The sequence below is a fragment of the Sciurus carolinensis genome, chromosome 4 (genome assembly GCF_902686445.1).
Source record: "Sciurus carolinensis chromosome 4, mSciCar1.2, whole genome shotgun sequence".
Lineage (NCBI taxonomy): Eukaryota > Metazoa > Chordata > Mammalia > Rodentia > Sciuridae > Sciurus > Sciurus carolinensis.
This window is the reverse complement of record NC_062216.1, coordinates 65,770,448-65,793,177: the sequence shown is the minus strand read 5'-3', so window position 1 is coordinate 65,793,177 and position 22,730 is coordinate 65,770,448. Positions and strand designations below refer to the sequence as shown.

General features: G+C 34.7%; 1 protein-coding gene across 1 annotated transcript in view; it reads right to left on the bottom strand.

Moving 5' to 3' along the window:
- Wnk1 (WNK lysine deficient protein kinase 1) overlaps nucleotides 1-22,730 on the bottom strand; it is a 140,332-nt gene that overhangs the window by 38,900 nt on the left and 78,702 nt on the right. Inside the window, 7 exon segments of the mRNA XM_047550993.1 lie at nucleotides 315-398; nucleotides 8,684-8,868; nucleotides 9,850-10,054; nucleotides 10,057-10,185; nucleotides 11,268-11,311; nucleotides 11,314-11,486; nucleotides 13,933-14,021. Of these exon segments, the coding sequence (XP_047406949.1) occupies nucleotides 315-398; nucleotides 8,684-8,868; nucleotides 9,850-10,054; nucleotides 10,057-10,185; nucleotides 11,268-11,311; nucleotides 11,314-11,486; nucleotides 13,933-14,021 (909 nt within the window).

Here is a 22,730-nt window from a genome sequence, read left to right as displayed (position 1 = left end):
GCTCTTATGTGGATGAGTCATAAACAAACAGAAACAAATTGATACTCTGTATTGTCAAATTATGTTAAGAACCATATAAGAAAGCAGATAAAGTAGTAACAATTCCTTTAAACTTTAACATATGTCTACTAAATTGTTTAAAAGTACATTTAACAAAGGAGATTTCCTAAACTGCTACTCAACACAAGAAATGCTATGCCTGTTAATTTCCGTTTCAAAAACTTAGCAAGTCATTCATATCAGGAATTTAAAACACAAAAGATCGTAGGGCAGTGTTTTGGTTACTAGTAATTAATTAAATACTTTGTTCTCACCTGCTGAGGATGTTGGATGGGCTGGGAAGATGGAACCCCTGCTAAGCTACTTGAAGATGGTTGACCCTGGCTCTGCCCCTGTGCCTGAGGGAAAGAAGTGAATATGACAAATTAGAGAAGGCCTAATGTAAGCACATACAGGTCAGTCTTTTGCAATAAACATTTAAGGTCCTGAGAAGTTTGCTTGATCAAAATGAAACATTAGCTTGATTAAGTATGGGAGAGGTCTCTGGGCTATCTTTTGTAAGAGAAGTTTAGAGAAGGATCATATTATAGTACATTTTTTATCTCATCCCATAGGAACATCACTGATGATTAAAACCTATCTTGTTTAGGCTGTAATTTTGGCCAACTAGAATATTCAGATTCATAGTAAAATTATTACTAGAAACACACACATGCACACACACACCCTGAAAAAGTGGTAAAACTATGAGTGTGAAACAATTTTAATCTGAACATTTAAAGAAAAAGCACTTAATAATTTTAATTTTTTTTTTGCTACTTCTTGTAGTGCCATAGGAACTTTTTTGGAAAAAGGTAAGAAAACTGTTATAATCAACTGCTAAGCCTATAATAATAGTTGTCACCCAGAGAACATGTGGAGTATCTGGAACCATTTCTGGTTGTTAAAACTGGGGGAGATGGCTGTTGCTAGTGTCTAGTAGGTAGGGATGCTGCTAAATATCCTACAATGCCCAGAAAACATGCCCTCACAACAAAGAATTGTCCAACCCAGAATGTCAACAGTGGTGTGTCTCAGAAACCCTAACTAGAATGTTCCAATTATCAAGAAGTTCAACTAAAATAAATGAGAAAGTGAGAAATACAAGCAGGACTATATTCATGGGTAGGTTAAGGAAATGAACCTTTGTGTTTTCATTTTCTCTGAAAGTTACCATAATACATCACATTTCACTGTTACACGCATGCATTTCTTTAGCAAAACGTTTGTAAATTAATGATTTTGCTTTTGAAAATTTACTTTGAAAAATTTAAAGAATGACTAATAATACATTAATATTTACAGTAAGGGTTGACAATTTGAGTACTGATGGGAATAAAAAGCATGCCCATGCAGTATAGATTTAAGATTTTTTTGCTTCTTCCTACTCTAAGAAATTGGTATTTCACGTACATTTATAGTTATTTATGCCTTTGATGGGAAAGGACACAGGAATACAATAGGAGAAACATATAAAATGAATTAAAAAAGGGGAATACTTAGAGAAGATTCAAATGATGCCTTGAATATAAATGCATAGTCTCCTACAAAGATTTAAAAAGTTGTTGCTGGGCACAGTGGTACATACAGGCGAGGTGCTAAGCAACTCAGTGAGACCCTGTTTCTAAATAAAATACAAAAAAATAGGGCTGGGGATGTGGCACAGTGTTCAAGTGCCCCTGAGTTTAATTCCCAGTACCCCCCCATAGTTGTATACATTTGATAATATATCAAAAAAATGTATGAAATAGTGACTCTACTTGCCTGTTACTTTGTCTTTATTTGCATGAGAGGATATATGCTCAAACTCATGAATAACTAAATTGACGGGGAAAAAAAAGGGCTTGCGATGGCTAATGTTCCTGATTTTGTAACATGTATCCTAAACCTCTGAACAACAAAAACACACCCATCACGTACTAGATTCTAACTTGGTTGCTAAAATTAGAATCAGTCCTTAATTTTATGGATAAGTATTTTATTTGAATCTGTAATACATAATGACTTGTTTAATGCCATTTCAAAAAGGCATCTTTTGTTAAGTTGAACTTCTAAGATGTTTCCTTTTGATGTCTTTTTAGATTCTCCAAACTAGTAAAAAGTCTATGGATTAATTCTCAATCCTACTCTAAAAAAAGTTTCCCCTATATTCCTTTTTTTTTTCTCATATAGAAAAGTTACCCTTTTGTATTGTTTTCCAAAAAATTTGATTGGAGGAAGAAAGTAAAACTCCATATTTTAGTGTACCTAAATAATCAATGCTGAGTCAACCTTACATTTATAGACAAGTGAATTTTCAGTGTTATTTGAAAATACCACATATGGGAATAAAAGTCATTGATTTTGATGAGTGACTAAAATTCTAGTTTTTGTGTTCTCTTTTGCAAGGGTCTGCAAATATTATAGTAAATCAGGTAGCTTTTCCTTCATATTTTGTAAATGCGAGGAGTTTATAGCCCTGAAGAGATGGGGAGAGTGTACTGAAAAAAAAAAAAAACAAAAAACAAAAAAAAACCAACATTCCTCATAAATCCATGATTCAGGGAAATGAGGGATAGAAAATTTAAATGTAATGGTGCATAATAGGGTACTTTAAAAGAATCGTGGAAGTTTTCCTATAACCTGTGGATGGAGTGCAGATCCTCCTGAAGAAAATGAGGCAGATAAGACCTGCTGAGATGTGGTTCCTTGGGGAAAACAGAAGAAAAGTGGGGATTCTTGTAACACTGTCTGAGGCAGACGGATAAAGGGTAATGAGACGTCAGAGCCAGAAGGTGCAGCTGTTACCCCTGTAGGGGGAGGTGACTGAAAATCACTGAGATCTGAAGAAGTGATTTGTGAGGAATCACTGGAATACTCTGGGCTTCCTATTGGCCAGTTCTGTCCCATAGGCTCTACCACAGAAACGGTCAATTCTGGGGTATGATAATTACGCTGTTCTTCAGTCACGGGCTGTAGGTAGCTATGTAATCCAACTGACTGAGGAGGCGGTTCTTCCTGATTTGAGTCCACTGCAACCTGTCGACTTCGGTAAGCACGTTGGGGTAAAATTCCACCTCCTTCTCCTGAAGAAGAGCTTGATGTTTGAGCATGAAATTCAAATACACAGTTGCTTCTGCTCTCATTGCTATGAGTTAACACAGCGGGTGCAGAATGAGGAACAAAGACAGGGTGAAATTTCAAACGCGTAGCATCTGTACTGATAGGTGTAGAAATACTAGAGAAGGGAGATCCTGGACTCAATCCAGAATCTAATCTTAAATTCTGAAGGTGTCCTACCAGGAAAGCCTGTCCAGATGGAAATTCAAAGACAGAACTTGAAGGAGGGACCCCTTGTACTGGCTTCTGTTCAGGTATGTGTTTCAGAGGACTTGAGAGTACTGGTGAGTGTATGAAATGCCCTCATACTGTTCTGCCACCTGGGTTTGGTAAGGTAACCCCTGCTAGATACACTGCTTCCTGAGGAATAAAATAGTGCGCTTCTTCTGGAAGTACTAGTCCAGGTCTATAGTCATTGCAAACTTGAGATGGCTCAAACATAGGATGGACCTGTATCTCACACAGCTCTCCAGTTACTCTACTGGTTGTAGTACCCAACATAACTACAGCCTCTGGTGTCCAGTTAGTTGGGCTGCCACCAGGTGGAAGAAGATTTTGGCCAACAGTCCTCAGCAGGGGTTGGAAGTGGCGATTTTGGGCTTCCAGGAAGGAGGTGCTCTTACGTCGCTGGGAAATGGCTACTTTCGGTGGACAGGTGGGAGGTGGTGAAAAGAAACTGGACGTTCATGAATAGTTGGGAAAAATATCTGTGATTCTGGGTATGATGGGGTACCCCCCACACGGATGCGCCATGGACTGAGGCTGTATCAACATGAATAAGACAAGTAATTCATACATTCATATGTGAAATTACATCAAACATGCACAACTGGATAGTTCTGTGTAACCCTATGAAATGGTTACACCAAATTTAATGAAGAAATAACAATGCTTTCAGAAAATATGTGCATAATAAAAATCCATTAAATACATCCAGGGTCAAAGAAATCAACCTGTGGGACTCTTTGCATCAGATAAGAGCTGCTTTCCCACAACTTTTCTCTCTCAAAGCAAAAAGAACAAATTAAACTTCCTAAGTGATTATTCTATTTTATTCACAAAACATTCACTCTTAAAACTTGAGTTAAAAGGCAATAAGCCAACTATTTGTACAATGTTAGAAGTGTGCTTCAATTTAAGCTATTGCTTACGTCTTTCTATTGTCTGTATTCTTATACTATGCTATGTCAGAGGGTTCATGTTATTTTTTATCAACCAACATACTTTTAATTAGAAATCATAGGAAGATTTTTAGTGGATAATAAAAGATGAACCCAGTGGTAGTAATGTCTTTCTCATCTACCCCAAACTAGATATAGTTAACAATTCTGACACATGAACAATGTTATAGATGCAAAAATCACCAAAATTTCTACTTTTCTGATAACTGATAGTTGAATATCATGCACATCTTGCCCGATGCAAATAATACATACTGCAATAATTCACTATCATAGACTCCTTTTTATAAGAGATCAATTTCATTCTTCCAATAGAGAAGACCACCATTATATTAGCAAGAAGCACAACTGTTCACAATAGCTAAGAGTGGATTTTCATTTTGAATCGGAATGCTCATTTTCCTGCTGTTTATTAAGGTGTCCCAAACTCATTAAACTTTGTAAACTAAGCATTCTCCAAAGTAAAAATCTGAGGAGTCTCGGTTACTAGTTCAGAATGTTAACTATGTACTCTGGAAAAGCAGCAGCAAGGTCCCACAGCAATTAAAGTAGTTTAAAAAGACAGATCTTATGTAGACATTAATGGAGCCAAAGAAAGGCATGTATACTACATATGCAATCTAATGTATTCATTGGTGTCAAGGACCCACCCTACTCAACCTAAAAAAAGCACTCCCCTGAGGGAGCAATTTGTGGTCATTTCACTAATATTTTACTCAGATTTCTTTTAACACATTAAAACCAAATACTTTTCTCCTCAATTATTCTTCACTGAGTATGGTTTAAAAAAAAAAAAAGTCATCCAGTTATATTAGTAAGCAACTCTTAATAAGGTGAGAGGGCTGTGGTTACAGCTCTGTATAGGCCACTTGCCTAGCATGTGTGAGGCACTGGGTTCGATCCTCAGCACCACATATAAATAAAATGAAGGTACTGTGTCCATCTACAACTAAAAGGAAATTGATTAATAAATTAAAAAAAACATAAACTGAAGAGAAATGCAATTGGGTAATGTTTAACAATTTACTTGGGGCTGGGGATAAAGCTCAGTTAGGAGAGGGCTTGCCCCAAATGCACAAGGCCCTAGGTTCAATCCCCAGCACCACAAAACAAAAACAAAAACAAAAACAAAAACAAAAAAAACAAAAAAAGCCAAGACTTTTATTTAAGTCAACAATTAGTTTAAAATTAAATACTAAACATACCTTTTGTTATGATAAGAAAATGAAAATCTTTTATGTAAGTAGAGGAGAAGAAAACACAATAAAAGCTAAATTTTATTGGGCATATACTGGTGTATGCAAGGATATTAAAGCATTCTCTCTCCTAGCCTCCTTGCTTTTTAATCCCCCTTAAAGCCTAATTACGAAAATGATTCCTATAGGATTAACTGGTGTCCTAAAAGCATAATGTATAACCAAATTTATAGTTTAGTTTTGTTATTTATTTAAATTTTATTAGAATTCTTGATGCCTGGATGTATTCATTGGTAATAATTTTTCATTTGTCAGAAAGTTTACAGTTACATACAGTACTGACAAAGAGGGAAGGCAGGCTGGAGCGTCGGTGCTTGCGCTGAGAGGCAGAGTGCATAGGCAGGACACTCTCCAATGCTTTAGAAAGCTTTTCGGCAAAAGTTTCCTCAGGGGCAGTCCGAAGGAGGGAAGGAGAAAGAGGTGCAGACAACACTGGTGGTGGGGTGGAAGGAGCACTGGGAGAGATGCGGGATAGAAAGGGAACAGCAGAAAGATGGGGAACACAAACCGACATGCTACGGCCACGACGAGGCTAAACAGAAAACAAACACACATGAAAAACAATACTTTGAAAAGAAAATAACCAAATGTACAGTGATAATAGGGGCATAGCTATCATAAGAAATGTTCCACCCTCCCCAATACCATAAAGTCAAATTTTTTCTTAGCGGAGAGAGAACTCCACAAAGCACACCTGGCAGATCACAACTCTTCTCTATTCTGTTGGTCAAGTACAAGTTTTCTTATAAATGATAATACTGAGAAATTATTATCCTAACTATTATGAAATAATGCCAACTGTTATAAACGTATGAATAAGAAAGATGAACTGAAGGCAGCAGACAGGGAAAACAATATCAGTTTACAATTTCTGCAAACTTTGTAAGATTAGACAAGAATGAATCTATTAATTTAAAACACAAGATTTGAAAGAGGTGAAGTCTGGATTATTTTGCAGTCATTCTAGGGAAACTTGAGAAAAGGATTCTTATTTCTATCTTAGAAGGCATCAGACTAAAAAAGTTTTTGGCTTACAGCATTTTATTTATTATACTTGCCAATTCTTCTCAGCCTAAAAAAGTCATTATCTACTAGGAAAAAGTATACCTTTCAGGAAGAAATTCACACCTAGATATAGGAACTATTCTGAACTTTTACTAAAGTTGTTAGTGAAAAAAACATCTTCAATTTGAATTTCTAAAGAATAATGTAAAAATTATTTAGGGTATATCGGAGATTCAACTTAGGTTTACAAAGTTTGAGGCACCTTAAGAGAAACGGTTTTAACATAGATAGAAAGCAGTAAGTCTAATACTATAAGGCTGTCTGGAGCAAGTTTGTTAATTTTCTTTTAGATTTGATGAACTATATGACTAATTATATTTTCTTTTCCAAAACTGGTTGCATAGAATGCTTTAAGCAGTATTTGTGGCCCACCAGTAGCAAGTATTTAAATAATCATTTAATTCCTGGTTCCATTTTTTTTCCATCCTTATTTCTCTTTTTAATTTAATCCCCTGGATAAATCATCATAATACTTTCACAGACTATTGTCATTAAAAAGCAAGAAACAGTCTTCTTTTTGGAACAGCAAATAAAGGTATGTTAGTGTCTAAATGCTTAATATTGTCACAAATGATTATTCCATTTCCTTTTCTAAAAGAGGCCAATGTTCAGAACTCTGATGAGGAAAGCCAAGAGATTAAAAGTCCTATTTTAAAAACTGAATTGTAATTCAGGAAAAAATCAATTAGAGAGGTAGAAACTGATAAGAAATTCTGATAGTATCTGCCAGAACACAAAAAAATGTATCTTCTATGTAGTCTTAAAAGTTCTTCTACCCTATTTTTTTAAAATGTTAAAAGAAATTAGTACATAGTAGTTTCCTTTGCATTTTTTAGCTATTCATCTTCAAACCTAGTCAGACCAGATTAATGGACATTGAAACAAACATCTTTTATTCCAAGCTGTAGCAGAAAAGATCAGAGTAAGCAGAATATTTTCAAAGAAAGATTTTCGATTAATGAAGAGCAAGAATTCCACAAAGTTCAGTTTAAAAGCTTTCTGAGAAGAAGGGGGAAAAAAAATCAGTCTGCTTAAAGATCTTGGTGAACAAGTACTATAAAATGACCAGTTACTTAATTCCATTTTGAGGCAGATGAATGTATTTTGTTCTCCTCTCTGAAAACTTCAGAGACAGTCAACCAAAGAAACGGGGTATTATATGATGAGCTACTTTACATTCTCTACATGAAAAGCAAGAGTGGATGATGATGTGTGCATATATAACACACACACACACACAAAGCATAAATTATTTTAGGATGTGCCCTTTATAAATTGGTTCTGAAAATAAATCAGTATAAAACAAGATACCAAATAAAGATAATAAAAACAAATGAACATATACTGTGGAAGAAACTTGTGTCCAACACAGACTTTAAAGGCAGGAACACGCATAGCAACTGATAAGTAACTAAACACAAGCGCTAAATTAAATGATAATACAAATAAAGAATTCCTTTACTCTGGAGTACTCACATGCAACATTCTATAAGGATTTGAAGGTCTTACCTGTTTTTTATACAGTAAGAAATCTTACAGAAAATACTTAGTAGTTATTTTCATAAATAAGCTTTTGAAAAACTCTTATCACCCCACCTGCAAACCATCTGTATGCCTAACTTATGCTGCTTTGAATAGTTTTAATTCTTAAATGCTGGGGAGAATATTACCTTTGCTCAAATGCAGACTAAATCTTATACAAAGCTGCTTCATGTAGACAGTTCAACTAATTCTTACACATAAATGTATACAACATACCCTGCTTCATTTATTCTAATTTCCTTACAAAATACAATCATCCCTCAGTACCTGTAGTGAACTGGTTCCAAGACCCACCAGTACTGAGGCAAATTGGTTTTTTAAAATACATTTTAATAACTGAATCTACCAATGTAAAACCTATGAACATGGAGGGCTGACTGAACTCCATTTATGATTTCTATTTTAGACAAGTTGCTATTTGGATAGTAGAAAGACTCAGAATTTAACAGATTATCTATTGGCTCTCATTATGGTATTACTCTCTCTCATGCATTTACTTACCATACTTGAGGGTGGATATACTCCATGGGGCTGAGATGCTTGGGCAACGGAAGCTGTATGCCCTGGGACTGTGCCGGTAGCATGTGTCTGTTCATGTTGGGAACCATATGAAACTGTCTGTTGGCTGCTCACTCGAGATTCTGTGAAGACGGAAGATCCCTGACCACTGTCAACTGTCCCATCAGCTAAAGGTGAAACATCACCAAAAAAAAAAAAAAAAAACAGAGAAAGACAAATTACAAAAGGCTCACATTTTTCCCGACACATTTTAGACTCATTACATTGGAATGAATTGGTTGTTCTTTCCAGAAACCTTACTAAATTAAAAATGAATAGCAGGGATGGGGCTGGGGCTGTAGCTCAGTGGCAAAGTACTTGCCTCGCAGTGTAGGCACTAGGTTTGATCCTTAGCACCACATTAAAAAAAAAAAAAAAGAATAAATAGATATTTTGTCCATCTACAACTAAAAAAAGTATATTAAAAATAACAAAGAGCAGTCATAGTAAATTTCTGTATTTATGAAAGTCCCATTTGGAAGGCAAGTTCTAATGTCTTTTATCTGAAGAGTACGGGAAAATGGAACACTAAACTTTCAGTCTTATTTATGGAGAACTGTGGGTTTTCAGTATTAAGCAGTTAATTCAATCAATGACTACTGGTCTCATTAGTTTTCAGTCTATATGCTATTTAGTTTGCTGAAAGTTCTAAACCAGATGAAGAAAATTTTAAGTAGCTAAACTTGTTCATTCTTCATTAATTTTATTTGTTTTAAGGAATTGAGATGTAGAAATCTAGAAATTAGAACCTCCAAGATAATGAAACTTTTAATTTTTAAATTTTTTTTTTGATTCACTGTACATAAATGGGGTACAATTTTCATTTCTCTGGTTGTACAATAATGAAATTTTTGTAATTATTTTACACCTTAATCAATCTTCTCAATGTCTATCCTACATTGCTTCTGTTCTATTAGTTATGAACATAAAAATAAAGAGAAGCTAAATGACAACCACCTTGAAGATAAAAAGTCAGTTAGGAACTGGGAATATAGCTCATGTCTAACACGCATGAGGCCCTTGGGTTTGATCTCCAACATGGGAGGGGGTGGGGGTGGGGGTCAGTTAGAAGCATCATTAGCTTATCGTCCACTTTCCAGAAAACTTACATAATACAGATATACTAGGTTGCTGGTACTGTAGTTGTTGATGTTGATCTGCCTCAGGCTCTTCAGGTTCTACTTGTGTAGAAACTGAAGTTGAAGTGGCAGAAGCAGCAGGTATGCCAGTGCTAGCAGAAGGGACCTGCTTGATTCCAGTCTGGGAAGCACTTGATTGTTGTTCAGCCTGCTGTCTGAGACTGCTCTCTTTCCTGTTTTCTCTTTTTCTTGCTCTTCTCGCACCAACTGCCGCTGTTCTCGTTTTCTCTTAATTAATGACACTCTGTCTTTGATAGCTTTAGCCATGGTCTTATGATCACCTTCACAGACATACCCAGATTCTACCTACAGGGAAAAAAAGGGAATATAGGAAAAAACAGGCTATCAAAAGAAAACCCCAAAATAAATGAAATATGTGATGTAGAAGAGTAGATAAGAAGGGGAAGGAATTATTCTCAAGTCTAGTCTTAAACAAATTGTGAAATTACTGATCTGCATTATATACATCCCCCAAACATCATGGTACATACTCAAAGGGTGGGTGTCATCTTTGTAGAAATTCACAAGTAGATGTACTTATAACAATTAAAATAATGAGGAAACTAAACTATGGTATTCAATTCCATTCACTATTTCCATTTACAAGTAATAATTATTAACCTGTGCTGCTATTACTTCCTTTTACTAGGCAACTGCTTACACAGATAAAACAACTGTAGCAAATATCTGAAGGTTTTTAAAAGACCAAAAATTCTAAGTATCTCTTTCATACCTGACCCCTTTTTTCAGAGGTAACTACTACTGAAAGATGCTTATAAATACTAGAAGAGAAATTCTATTCCGTTTCTTTGAATGATAATTGGCTTCATTAGGCAAGCCTCATTGGTGAGGGTTTCCAGTTGGAAAAGTGGTCTTTTTGACATACTTCAAACAAGGATACAACCACAAGCTGCCTGTTAATGATTAACCTTGAAAACTACCTTCATAACAAAAAATGGTTTATAATCCTATGTTTATTTTTAAAGGTTTATTTAATGACTGGTTATAGGCTAACCAATATTTAGAAACATAACTTTATTCTAACAGAAGAATCTTAAACAAATTAGAAGTCATTCAACCTTATAGACTTCAGAATGCATGGCAGTTCATTCTCATATCCATCTCTGTTTTCCTCAAATAAAAACAACTTTTTAAAAAGGACTATAAATTCAACACCCATTATCAATAACAGCACAAAAAGTACAAAGAAGGCATTTAAAGGAAAATCACAGGAAAAATCCCACTATTCAAAGATAACATTCGAGGTCAACATAATTTATTTTAATGAGATATGTCACATACAACACTTCATAAACTGCTTTTTACTAACAATATCAATGTATATAAATCTACATCATCTTTTAAATGGCTGATCAGTGCCAATTTACCATTTCTTGAGCAACATCTTCTGGCACATCTCTCTCCAAGTCAAGGAAAATTCAATAGCTTCATTGTCTTTGTACTTTCCCTTTAATTTCTTAATATCTTCAATACGCAGCCATAATTTAATAGCTATCTTTTCTCCATCATCTTCTTCTGCTAATTCTACCCGTACCCCTGTTTCCTCCTGGAAGAAGGCATGGTTCAAGAGGTCTTTGATGGAATATCTTCCAAGAGAGAAAAACAAAATGTCATAGTTTAAAAAAATAATTTTCAAATGTGGCTAATTATTTATAAAGAAAAAAAAACTGAACAGAAAAACAAGGGAAAGTTAACACATTTCAACACGAGTCCATTTGAAACATCAAAACAATCTGATTTATAAACAAAAGAGCTGATAAGGACTATTTTTAAATAAATTATCTAATCTCATTGTTACAGTGTACTGGCAATGGCAAATAATGCACAGAATATCAAAGTTTCAAAATATCAAATAACAATTTATACGGCATTTTGTAAGTAGCAAAAATCCTATGTAGGATCCTGACCAGTATCCAATGAGATATCTCCTGACAATTAGGAAATGAAGGCTCAGCAGTTGAGAATCTTGCTCACAGTTCTAAAAGTTGTAAATGATGTAATCAAAACCAGAACAAAATCTTCTAATTCTAGTTTGGTACCTTTGATTACAGCAACTTTTATCTAGCCAACAAATAATTTCAATTCCTTGTTCAACAATCTGTGAACTAGGCAAGCAAGAAGGCTGATTGTGAAACAATTTTCTTCAGATAAAATGGTTTCCAAATACCAGTAATCTAATAATTAGTCCATCCAGAAAAGACACAGAGTAATATGTTTTAAGACACAAAACAAATATTTCTTTGTTTATACTGAAAGGTTTTAAAAGAGATTTTTAGGACTCAGTTAATATAAAAATAGAAACTCAAACTAAATATCTATTAAAATGTATTGAAGATCATGTTAAACTCTTTCAAATAATAAAGTTATGAAAAGAAAATGAGACTAAAAAGTGAAGATATGGAATTCTTAAATTTGGTTGATATACCTGATTGCTCCCATTCTTCAGGAGGCAGATTATGCTCAATTTACAATTGATATTTGTCTTAGGTTTGGTGTACTTTTTCATTTTTGGCAGGTATGGGCAGATGGTGAGGGTAGATCAATTTTCAAAACCAGATATTGGACCCTTGCCATACCTACTGGGTGAGGAATCAGCTACATAGCAGATCAGATACTTGCCACTCCTCTGAGAAAAGTACTATGTTAGTACAAATAACTAAGCTAGATCACCTCCTAAGCCTTGAGTGAAGTCTTCTCCTTTTACTCAAAGGAATTCTGATGTTTTGCTCTTCTTCAATGCTGGCATAATAACAGCATTATGATTTTTTAAATTTTTAATTTTTTTTATTTTTTACAGACGGCATTTTGATTCATTGTACACAAATGGTGTACATCATTTCGTTTCTATGGTCGTACATGATGTAGATTCATACCATTCATGTAATCATACATGTACATAGGGTAATAATGTCTGTCTCATTCCACCATTTTCATACCCTCCCTCATTTCCCTCTATGTAATCAAAAGTTCCTCCATTCTTCTCTCATCCCCCCACCCCCATTATATATCATCATCCACTTATCAGGGAAAACATTCAGTCTTTGATTTTTTTGGGATTGGCTTATTTCACTTAGCACAGTATTCTCCAATTCCATCCATTTATTATGCCATATTCTTCTTCTTCTTTATGGCTGAATAATATTCTATCCCGTGTATATACCACAGTTTCTTTATCCATTCATCAACTGAAGGGCATCTTGGTTGGTTCCACAATCTAACGATTGTGAATTAAGCTGCTCTAAACATTGATATGGCTGCATTACTGTAGTATGCTAACTTTAAGTCCTATGGGGATAACTGGGTCAAAAGGTGGGTCCATTCCAAGTTTTCTGAGGATTCTCCACACTGCTTTCCAGAGTGGCTGCACCAATCTGCAACTCTATCAGCTATGTAAAAAAAAGTGTGTCTTTTTCCCCACATTCACACCAATATCTATTATTGTTTGTGTTCTTGATAATAGCCATTTCATCCTACTCCAATTAGATTAGCATTATGATTTTAAAGAGCCAAGTCTCTGTCCCACATCATTTAGAATTCAATGAATAAAGGACTAAGGAACAGATTTGCTGCATGAACTCTAGAGTTCATTCTCTGATGCTATAAGCAGTTCTAACAGGATGTATAAACCATGTTTTAAGGTAATCCTGGTTTACTTAAACTCCACTGAACACCCCCCCCCCTTTTTGAGGGGGCAGTACTGAGGACTGAACCCAGGGACTTGCTCATGCTAGGCAAGCACTCTACTACTGAGCTACACCCCCAGCCCCTGTAAATTTTATTTTGAGACAGAATTTCACTAAGTTGCCCTGGCTGGAACTTGTTATCCTCTTGCCTCAGTCTCCCAATTTGGTGGGATTACAGGTCTGTTCTAGTATATTTAATTTGAATAGATTAAAGAGAAAGAACCTTATTTATAAAAAGGTTAAATGGCATAAATGGAAAAACTAATCCTAAGAATTAAATACACTTCAGATTAAGTATTGTACTCAGAGACATGTTTTAGGTGTCAGTTTAAGCAACATCTAATCTTACCGTTCATCTTTGTTTTGCCTTATACATCCTTCGATGATTTCCTTCACTTCTGGAATTGCTACTTTGTCAAAACTGGCTGGCTTCACTCCCTGAAAACCATAAAAATTGCCACAGAAATACATTAATGAGAGTAGGGTCTTTAAACTTTGTTTTAAAATTTCCACTTAAATTCTACTAGGTTGCCTTCTTACCATTCTGGCTTTTTTTCTGATTTGCCTGTAGGAAAAAAGGTAGGCAATTCAGCTTCTCAGAAGAAAACAAGAAATAGTTTGAGAATGCATTTACTTACTTTTGTATGTGGCAATGAAAAAATTTAGGCTAGAATAATATCTTCTTTGGGTAAAGGAAACTACTGGCTAAAAAAAAAGTCAAGTGGTTAGATCTTTTGTTCAATCTTACAAGCTAACACATGACTCAATATAGCATTTTAATTATTTTGAACACTGAACATATATATATGTATATATGTGTGTGTGTGTATGATTTCACATAGTTTTGGCAGGTTTTATATTATTATAGTATTCTTTTTAAAAACACAAATAGTATAGAAGGAGTTATGGTTTGTCTAGGTTTGACATGATAAGTAAAGAGCAAACTGTATTGCATAAATAAAATATAAAGTTAAAAAGTGAAACATCAGACCCACATGAAAGATAAGCATTGTAATTCATTTTAGAAGAAATTCATTACTACTATTCTATGTAAACATTATAATGAGTAGCATCACAGTGATAGTGTAGAACTTTCCTAAAGTTTAATTTCTTTGAAAATAAAACTTTAAGCAATGTATGGAAGATAAACCTAAGATAGTAGAACAAAACACTACTTTCTGGACCAATGGGGTGGAGGGGAAAAAAAATCTCATTATTCACTCCCATCTCATACTAGTAACTATATAAATTAACAGTTAAAGTAGCTACACTAAATAGTGCTGTAAGTTCATAAATACATATATGACAGATGGCCCTGGGTGGGAGTGTTCAGAAAAGCTTACTGAAATGCACAAATTCTAATCATCTGTATAATCTCAGGGACTGATATAGTATAACAAAATTAGTAACCAGCTAATAAATCACAGAATAAAAAAAATCACTCAATCTAAATGAAATACAACTATTGTCCTTTTTCTGTGGTTTTTTCATTTTCGCTTTGTTAAATATAATCAGTTACAATCTGAAAATACTATCTTGATTTTTTGAGAGACCACATTTAACTTTTATTACAGTATAGTTATAACTGTTCTATTTTTATCAGTTTTTATTAATCTTGTTCACCTAATTTATTAATTAAACTTTATCATAGGGTTGTATGTCCAAGAAAAAAATGTGACTATATGTAGGGTTCTATGCTATCAGCTGTTTAAGGCATCCACCTGAATTGTACACCAAATGGTTAGTGCTAGTCTTTAAATACCAAAGTTGTATCCAAAATGGATAATTCTTATTAATAACCCACTGTGTTATCCTAAAAGTCCTGATTTGAAAAATTCTACCTCCAGGAAATGTAGTAGAGCTGATCCTAAAGTTAAATTCATGTATCTAAAAAGTCTGGTTCTGAGATTGACTATAAAGATCACTATTTGCATTTTCTTCCATCTTCTTATTTTTCCAAATTCAGCTCTAAGTTTTTCCAAATTGTCCATGTTGTAGCATAATTCTAATGAAAACAAGAAATTATGCTGCCTAAAGTAAAAGGCTGCTTTAATAAATCAAACTGGTATTTCAAACTTATTAAAAAAATAGAAACTCCTAGGCAAGTTCCATACTAAATGTTCTTGGTAGCAGGGGGAAAAAGAAAAAAGAAAAAAAGAGTATTTTGTTTTCACATTAGTTTTTTCTCTACAATAAACTTTAAAGTGTTATTTATGAGAATAATGGGAAGAGCCATCTAAAATGCCGTATATTGTTTGTAGAACACTTACTATAGACAAAAAAAAAAAAAAAAAAAAAAAAAAAAAAAAATCACCTAAAAGACGGTTTGGTAAAATAGTTTGGACTGTCCTACATAGATGAACTTTGCATATAAAGAGTTTAAAAAGTGCTAAAGAAAATATAGAATCTGATGAGGAAAATCTTTCTTCCATAAGCACATACATTTCAGGGGAATGTATTTGGTGTACTGGCAATAAAATTCTAAGTTAATAAAGCAAACTTATACCAATTCTTCTGTTTCGACCTAGCACAGGTAGGTTGGAAAGACAAAATAAATTAACAGAAAACTGAATTAAGTATGAAATGAACAGCAGAAATAGTCCTGTGCTTCAGATTCCTTGTTCAGAAAATGGTCATAATATCTGCCAACATACCCATCTATAGTCACAGAAGCTGGAATCCAAAGTCATATATAGGTTGAAAGTTCTTTGAATTATTAAATTTGCTGATCCAATACTAACTTTGAGCTTAAAGGCAATCAGCAGAAATATACGAAGATTTACTTAAAATAAGTAAAATAAGTAAAAATTCTCTTGAACCTGTTTTCATCCTTGTTTGTCCTAAGAATAAATAATCCTTTGTTAACTCTATCCACATATTCATGTCTTTACAAACAGAAATTTCTACTTACAAATAGGAATACTAGTTGAATAAATATATAGAAGATAAGCAAAACCAATAACTGCATAATATAACTTCAAATCTATAAGGTTATGCTGCTTTTTTTAAACTTATAGCACAATTTAAGTACAGACCATTCCACACCAATGCTATACAACACATTCAGATGCCACTGTTGCCTTAAAAAAAATATTGATTGCTTACTGCTACCCACTTAAGATACTGAAAAATCTTAACAAAAAATTTCACCAGTCAGCAACCACCAAGAAATCAAGATTCTAAATAACCTAGAAGAGGATTGTTGAATAATTTCATAAGCAAGAGTTATAAGTTGCATATTAAAAGATGATCAAGAAAAATGTATGCAATGAGTACTTCACTGACCCTGAAGTGAACTACAGAAAAGCCATCTGAGACATAAATAAAACAGAAACCTGATAAAATAAAGATACAATCCAGTTTTTGGTATACTCGCCAAACTTGTTCTAAAGAGAGGAGAACTTCATGTATTTTTAATAACTGATGCTTTTTTAAAAAGTTCATCTAGTTTACTTATTTAGGTATTGGGGATTGAAATCAGGGGTACTTTACTACTAAGCTACAACTCTAGTCCTTTTTATTTTTGGAGACAGAGTCTTGCTAAATTGCCCAACTTATGATCCTCCTGTCTCAGTCTTCTGAATTGCTGGGACTATAGTGTGTACCGCCATGCCAGGTTGTTGATATTATTCTAAAACATGATTTGAAGCACTGGAAAGAACAAACCAATAATAACAAAATATTTTTATGATAAAATTTTCATCTTACTTCCTTTTAGTTTACATACTTCAACAAAGATGATAAGTTCAAAGCCCCACAATGCTCCAAGTGCCACCTCCTTTTTAAAAATTTCTAACTTACCCCAACTCAGACCTGTTCAAACCAGAAAAAGCAAAGTATCACCCACCTAATCTTAATGAGACTGGAAAACACAAAACTGGAAAGAGTACTAAGGTACATAAATCGGGCTACTCTTACACAGAATAAAACTACTAAACTTTACTAGGGACACACTCTAAGTCAGCAACTCCTGGCCCTACAAGTATTCTTGTCTTACTTTTGAAATTCACAGGATCTCTCTTTGGGCAGTAATGACTTTTTGTGTGTGTGTGTGGGGGCGGTGGGGTTCGTGAGACAGTGGCTCATACCCACTTGAGATATTTTCAGCATGACATAAAATTATGTACTCTTAAAAAGGTCACTTCTGCACATTAAACGGAGTACCAGAAAAATGAACAATGTGACCCCCATCAGGTGTACATCAAGAGTTGATATAAGTGTTTATCAAAAGCTTAAGTTTCAAATGTGCTATGATAACACTGATTAAAGTTCTCTGGTTTTTCCTAACCAAAGAACATTAAGTATTTTAAAAAGTATTCTGAAGTTAACAATTTCAGTACTCTGAAACTTTCTACACATATCATCAAAGAGATCACAATATGCCCTTCATATAGATTGGAAATTCTTACCTACCTCATTTACACAATCCTTTTGAGGGCAGCAGCAGCAATGAGAATTTACGATGACAAATACTGAGAAAAAATCTTTCTTTGTAAAATCCATCAGAAAAGGCAAAACGCACTTGTTACAGTTAGAGAAAAATGAGGGGGAAATGGATAAGATGTAAATCAATAGTCACTTAGCCCACAGCATAAGGAAGGCAAACAGCAAAGTCAAACTGAAGCACAGTTTCTCGTTTAACAGCCATGTTTCCCCAACTCTCAGACATGAGTTCGCTCTGCTCAGTCAACAATTTATTTATTTAGATTGGCCTTTTAGACAAAAACTACATGCTGAATGGCAGGGAAAACTATTCTGCTACTGTTGCTTCTGTTTCTCCTCCAACAGCAACAGATTCCTGAGCAAGCAAAATGAGACTTTTATCTGCTCAGAGCTCCACCTACTGCATTCACAGGTTCTGCCTCCTTGACAAAGCTCATCTTGGAGGCTTACTTATATGCATACTAGAAATCCACTTTGAAAGTATGCATTTTAAAAAAATAAAACGAGGATTAAATTCAGTGAATAAAGTGTAAATTCAGAATATGTAGCCACAAGAACACTGGGCAAAGAATCACAATACTGGGTTGAGTTCTTAGTTCAACCTATCACGTAACTGTGTGACCTAGACCATATCTCTTAAACTCACTTAAAAGGTAGGGATAACAGTTGGGTGCGGTGGTGCACACCTGAAATTCCCAGTGGCTCAGGAGGCTGAGGCAGGAGAATCAAGAGTTCAAAGCCAGCCTCAAGTAAAAGTGAGGCTCAGTGAGACCCTGTATCTAAATAAAATACAAAATAGGCTGGGGGTGTGGCTCAGTGGTTGAGTGCTGAGTACAAAAAAAAAAAAAAAAAAAAAAAAAAAGTAGCGATAACAGGCACTCTGTTTACTCAATTTAAAAAGTGGTGACATTAGCCAGGTGCGATGGCATACACCTGTAATGCCAGTAACACAGGAGGCTGAGACAGAGGATCGAAAGTTTGAGGCCAACCTCAACAACTTAATGAGATCCTGTCTCAAAATAAAAAACAAAAGAGCTGGAGACACAGTTCAGTGGTAAAAGCAACCCTTGGTTTGATCCCCAGTGCTGCCGTTAAAAGTGGCAATATGAAATGCTTTACCACTAGCTCGTGAAAAAAATAATGTATCAGCCAGGAATTAGTTAACCAACATGGCAAGATATTTTTCTATTTCCTTTCCCTTCTACTAAAAGCTTCAGTAAGCATAAAAACATTTTCATTTGCCAGGAAGATCTCATAGACCCACATAAAAACTACTTTGATTTTAATGATTCAGGAAAGGTTTTTCTTCGTGGCATTAACAGTGATGGTGGAAAAGCATGTTGTAAAGGATAAAGTCCTATCCCCTATAACTGCGTAAGCTTGAATCCCAATCAAGACAATGGATGCAAAGGCTCCAGTCACCAACAGTAGTATGAGACAGGGACTTAAAAGCAGTTTGGCAGGAACACTTCCAAAGGTTGGAAATGTACTAACTGTAATAGGATTTCTCAAAGCAGCTGCCACTGATCTCTGACCCAACACAATTGATTGCTACTAACTAAATGGACTAGGATATTAAGTATTGGGCAGAAACACAGCCTTACCTTTAAGTGTTTAAGGAAGACTGCTTAGGATTATGCTTGACTAAATTGAAGAGCTACAAAACCTTGTTTGTTTGAGCCTTGTTTGTTCCCTGTTTCATACGTTATAAAGATGTGGGTAGGTTTTAAATTTTACCAGGCAAGGAATAACTAGAACCAAATCAAACCGAACTGTTATAGCTTTTTTTTTTTTTTTGACAAGGTTATGATATAGATGCAAATATCTAGGTTCTAGAAAAGTCATCTTTCTATAAATTAAGTTCTCAACATATACAATGAAAATACCATTCACCTACAAATAACAAATTCTTTCTCTCAAAGTTAAGTGCCACTCTCTGGATTTTCCCTTTTCTTTGAATGATGTCATCATTCATCATGGTCCAGAAAAGAAAGTTTAATCATCCCTGGATGCTTCTCCCACAATATTTAAGATTTGTCTATGAGCTCTTGAAACAAAGATAAATGTTTTAAAAGATGTAGTACAGTTCCACTACTAGCACTCTTGCTCCTAAGAACCAAAGATCTCTAACAAGGCAAAATGAGATTTCTACTGCCCTTTTTATTAACTCTCAAAACCACTGCGCTTCCCCCTCCCCCCAACATTACAACTGTGAACGCCGAAGTCCTGAATGCTAAAGTTTCATTGCTAAGTTAGATCAATTTAGGATGGGCCTAATTATTTCCATTCTGTCCACCTTCAACTTATATTTTACATTGTGACTGCCAACCATCTGACTCCATTTTATCATCTGACATTTAATGACTTTAGGTCATCATTTAATTTATATCACATTACTAAAAAACTGATTAATAGCTCTCCACATTTATAAGATAGCCACAGAATCATAGATCTAGTAAGAACTTGAGTAAAAAACCCTCATTCAAATGAGACAATTGTAACTCAGAAAGATTAATGTCACAACAAAGTCAAAATTAATGCAGTAATTCAATTTGTGACTACTGAGAGTTTAATCTAGTCTCAAGGGTGTCAGGCATCTACTAGACAACATTGTATTACTTCCAGCACATAGAATAAGAAAATATGGTCAATATTCCAGTGGGCAAGGATCTAATTACAAGACAATGCCAAAAGCAGAATCCGTTTCCCAGTGCCTAGTTCAATGTTACTACTATGCTTTTTAATTTCATTACTGTGGCATTAAAAGCCCTCACAATCCAATTTCTACTTACAACCTGGCTCCTAGTTCCCCAAATAAAATCTAGTCAAACTGTTTTCTTGCTCACTGAATATTTAATACCTGTTTCCACTAACAAGAACACCCTTTTTAGCCAAGCAAGGTGATGTACGCCTATAATCCCAGCTACTAGGGAAGTGAGGCAGGAGGATCCCAAACTGGAGACCAGCCTGGGCAACTCAGTGGACACCCTGTCTCAAAATAAAAAGAGTTGGGCACATAATTCAGTGGTAGAGTGGCCCTGGGTTCAATACCTTGTACTGACAAAAATAAACAAAAACTCTTTCTTTTCCCCTCAAGGAGTCCAGTCAATTGAATTACTTGTTTGTTTACTGAACACTTTTTTTTTTTTTTTTTTTTTTTTTTTTGCGGTGCTGGGGATTGAACCCAGGGTCTTGTGCTTGACAGGCAAGCACTCTACAAACTGACCTATATCCCCAGCCCTGTTTGCCGAGTACTTAATACACCTTTCTATCAACAAAAATACCCTTGCTTTTCCCTCCCTTTTTAAAAAAAGCCAATTGAGTCTTATGCGTCTTTCAAGTTATACCTGAAATCATACCACTAAGAAAATTCAGAAATTACAAAGCATTCATAAGAATCTTTTAGTATTCAGCATGTGAATTACTTCCACAATCCCACAGTGTTGGGGACTCAAACCTGGGCCTCCAGCATGCGAGTCAGGCACTCCACGTGATGGGCTATACCGCCAGCACGTGAATTACTTCCAAGCTACCAAAAAGTCATCTTTCCATACTCGATCCGTTTTTATTCTAAAGTCTGCTGCCTGTGAATTACTGATTAATATTCAGGGTTGATAAATAAAATCAGCTTTCCCAAGGAATTCTGAAATAAGAATTTCACACCTGTTCTTTAGAACCTAAAGCCCTGGGAATGATACCTCAAACTGTCATTTTTAATCTTATATCACAGTAATGGAGTGTCTCTGAAGTCATGTAAAATGTTTTCAAGATACAGAAAGTTTTCTTTTCCACTTATATTCCAAATTTATTGGACAGATACAGGAACAAAATTTATTAAGTTATTTCAATACATTTTTTTTCCTAGCAGAACAAATTCTACCTACAAAGAAACAGTTTCCTTCAACTTCCAAAATCTATCTAATCAGGAATCAGTTTCATTTCTTTTTATTTAAAAAAGAAAGGTGAACTGCAATCTGTTATATAAAAACTAAAAGGAATTTTACCCTAACAGCCTTAATTCTGTTTTTCCCAGACAGAATGTTCAAACCTGGCAATTCAAAGGCTAATTGAATCAGTGACAAAGTAAAATTACACAAACAAAGTAATTAAAAAAATCTCCATTATTTCTAACTTGGTTGTTAAGGGGCTGGACTCAACCAGATTCTTATTGGTATGAACCATTAGTTTACAGGAATTTGAACATACCTTATGATCCTGCTGGAAAACAAGCCTTTTAAAACACTCTACCAAATTGAGCTAGCTTTATCAAAGGAAATTAGCTTGCCTCATGAAAAATTTCCCAAGGCTCAATTACTTTCTGGACACGTGAAAGCCTGTATGTTGGTCCAACCTCAAATGCACTATCTTTCATATAAAATGTTGAGGCCATTGCATACTATAGTTTTCATTCTTTACTAGCAGATGAAACTTGTGCAATGTACACTGCTTCTCTAACTTGGATGTTCTTGTTACTAATGGCGTAGATTTTTAAGATAAAACTACAGCATGTACCTAAAACGTTTTTCTATGTTAAATAAGGATCATGAACCTTTACAAAAGGGCTGAAAACTGCAGCAACCATTATTATATCTGTTACCCAAATTCCCTAAATTTTTTTCCTCAGAAGATTTACCTTAAGATCTAGGAAAAAAAAAAAAAATTAAAAAGAACAGGTAAAGAATAATAATGTTAAGGTTTGTATTG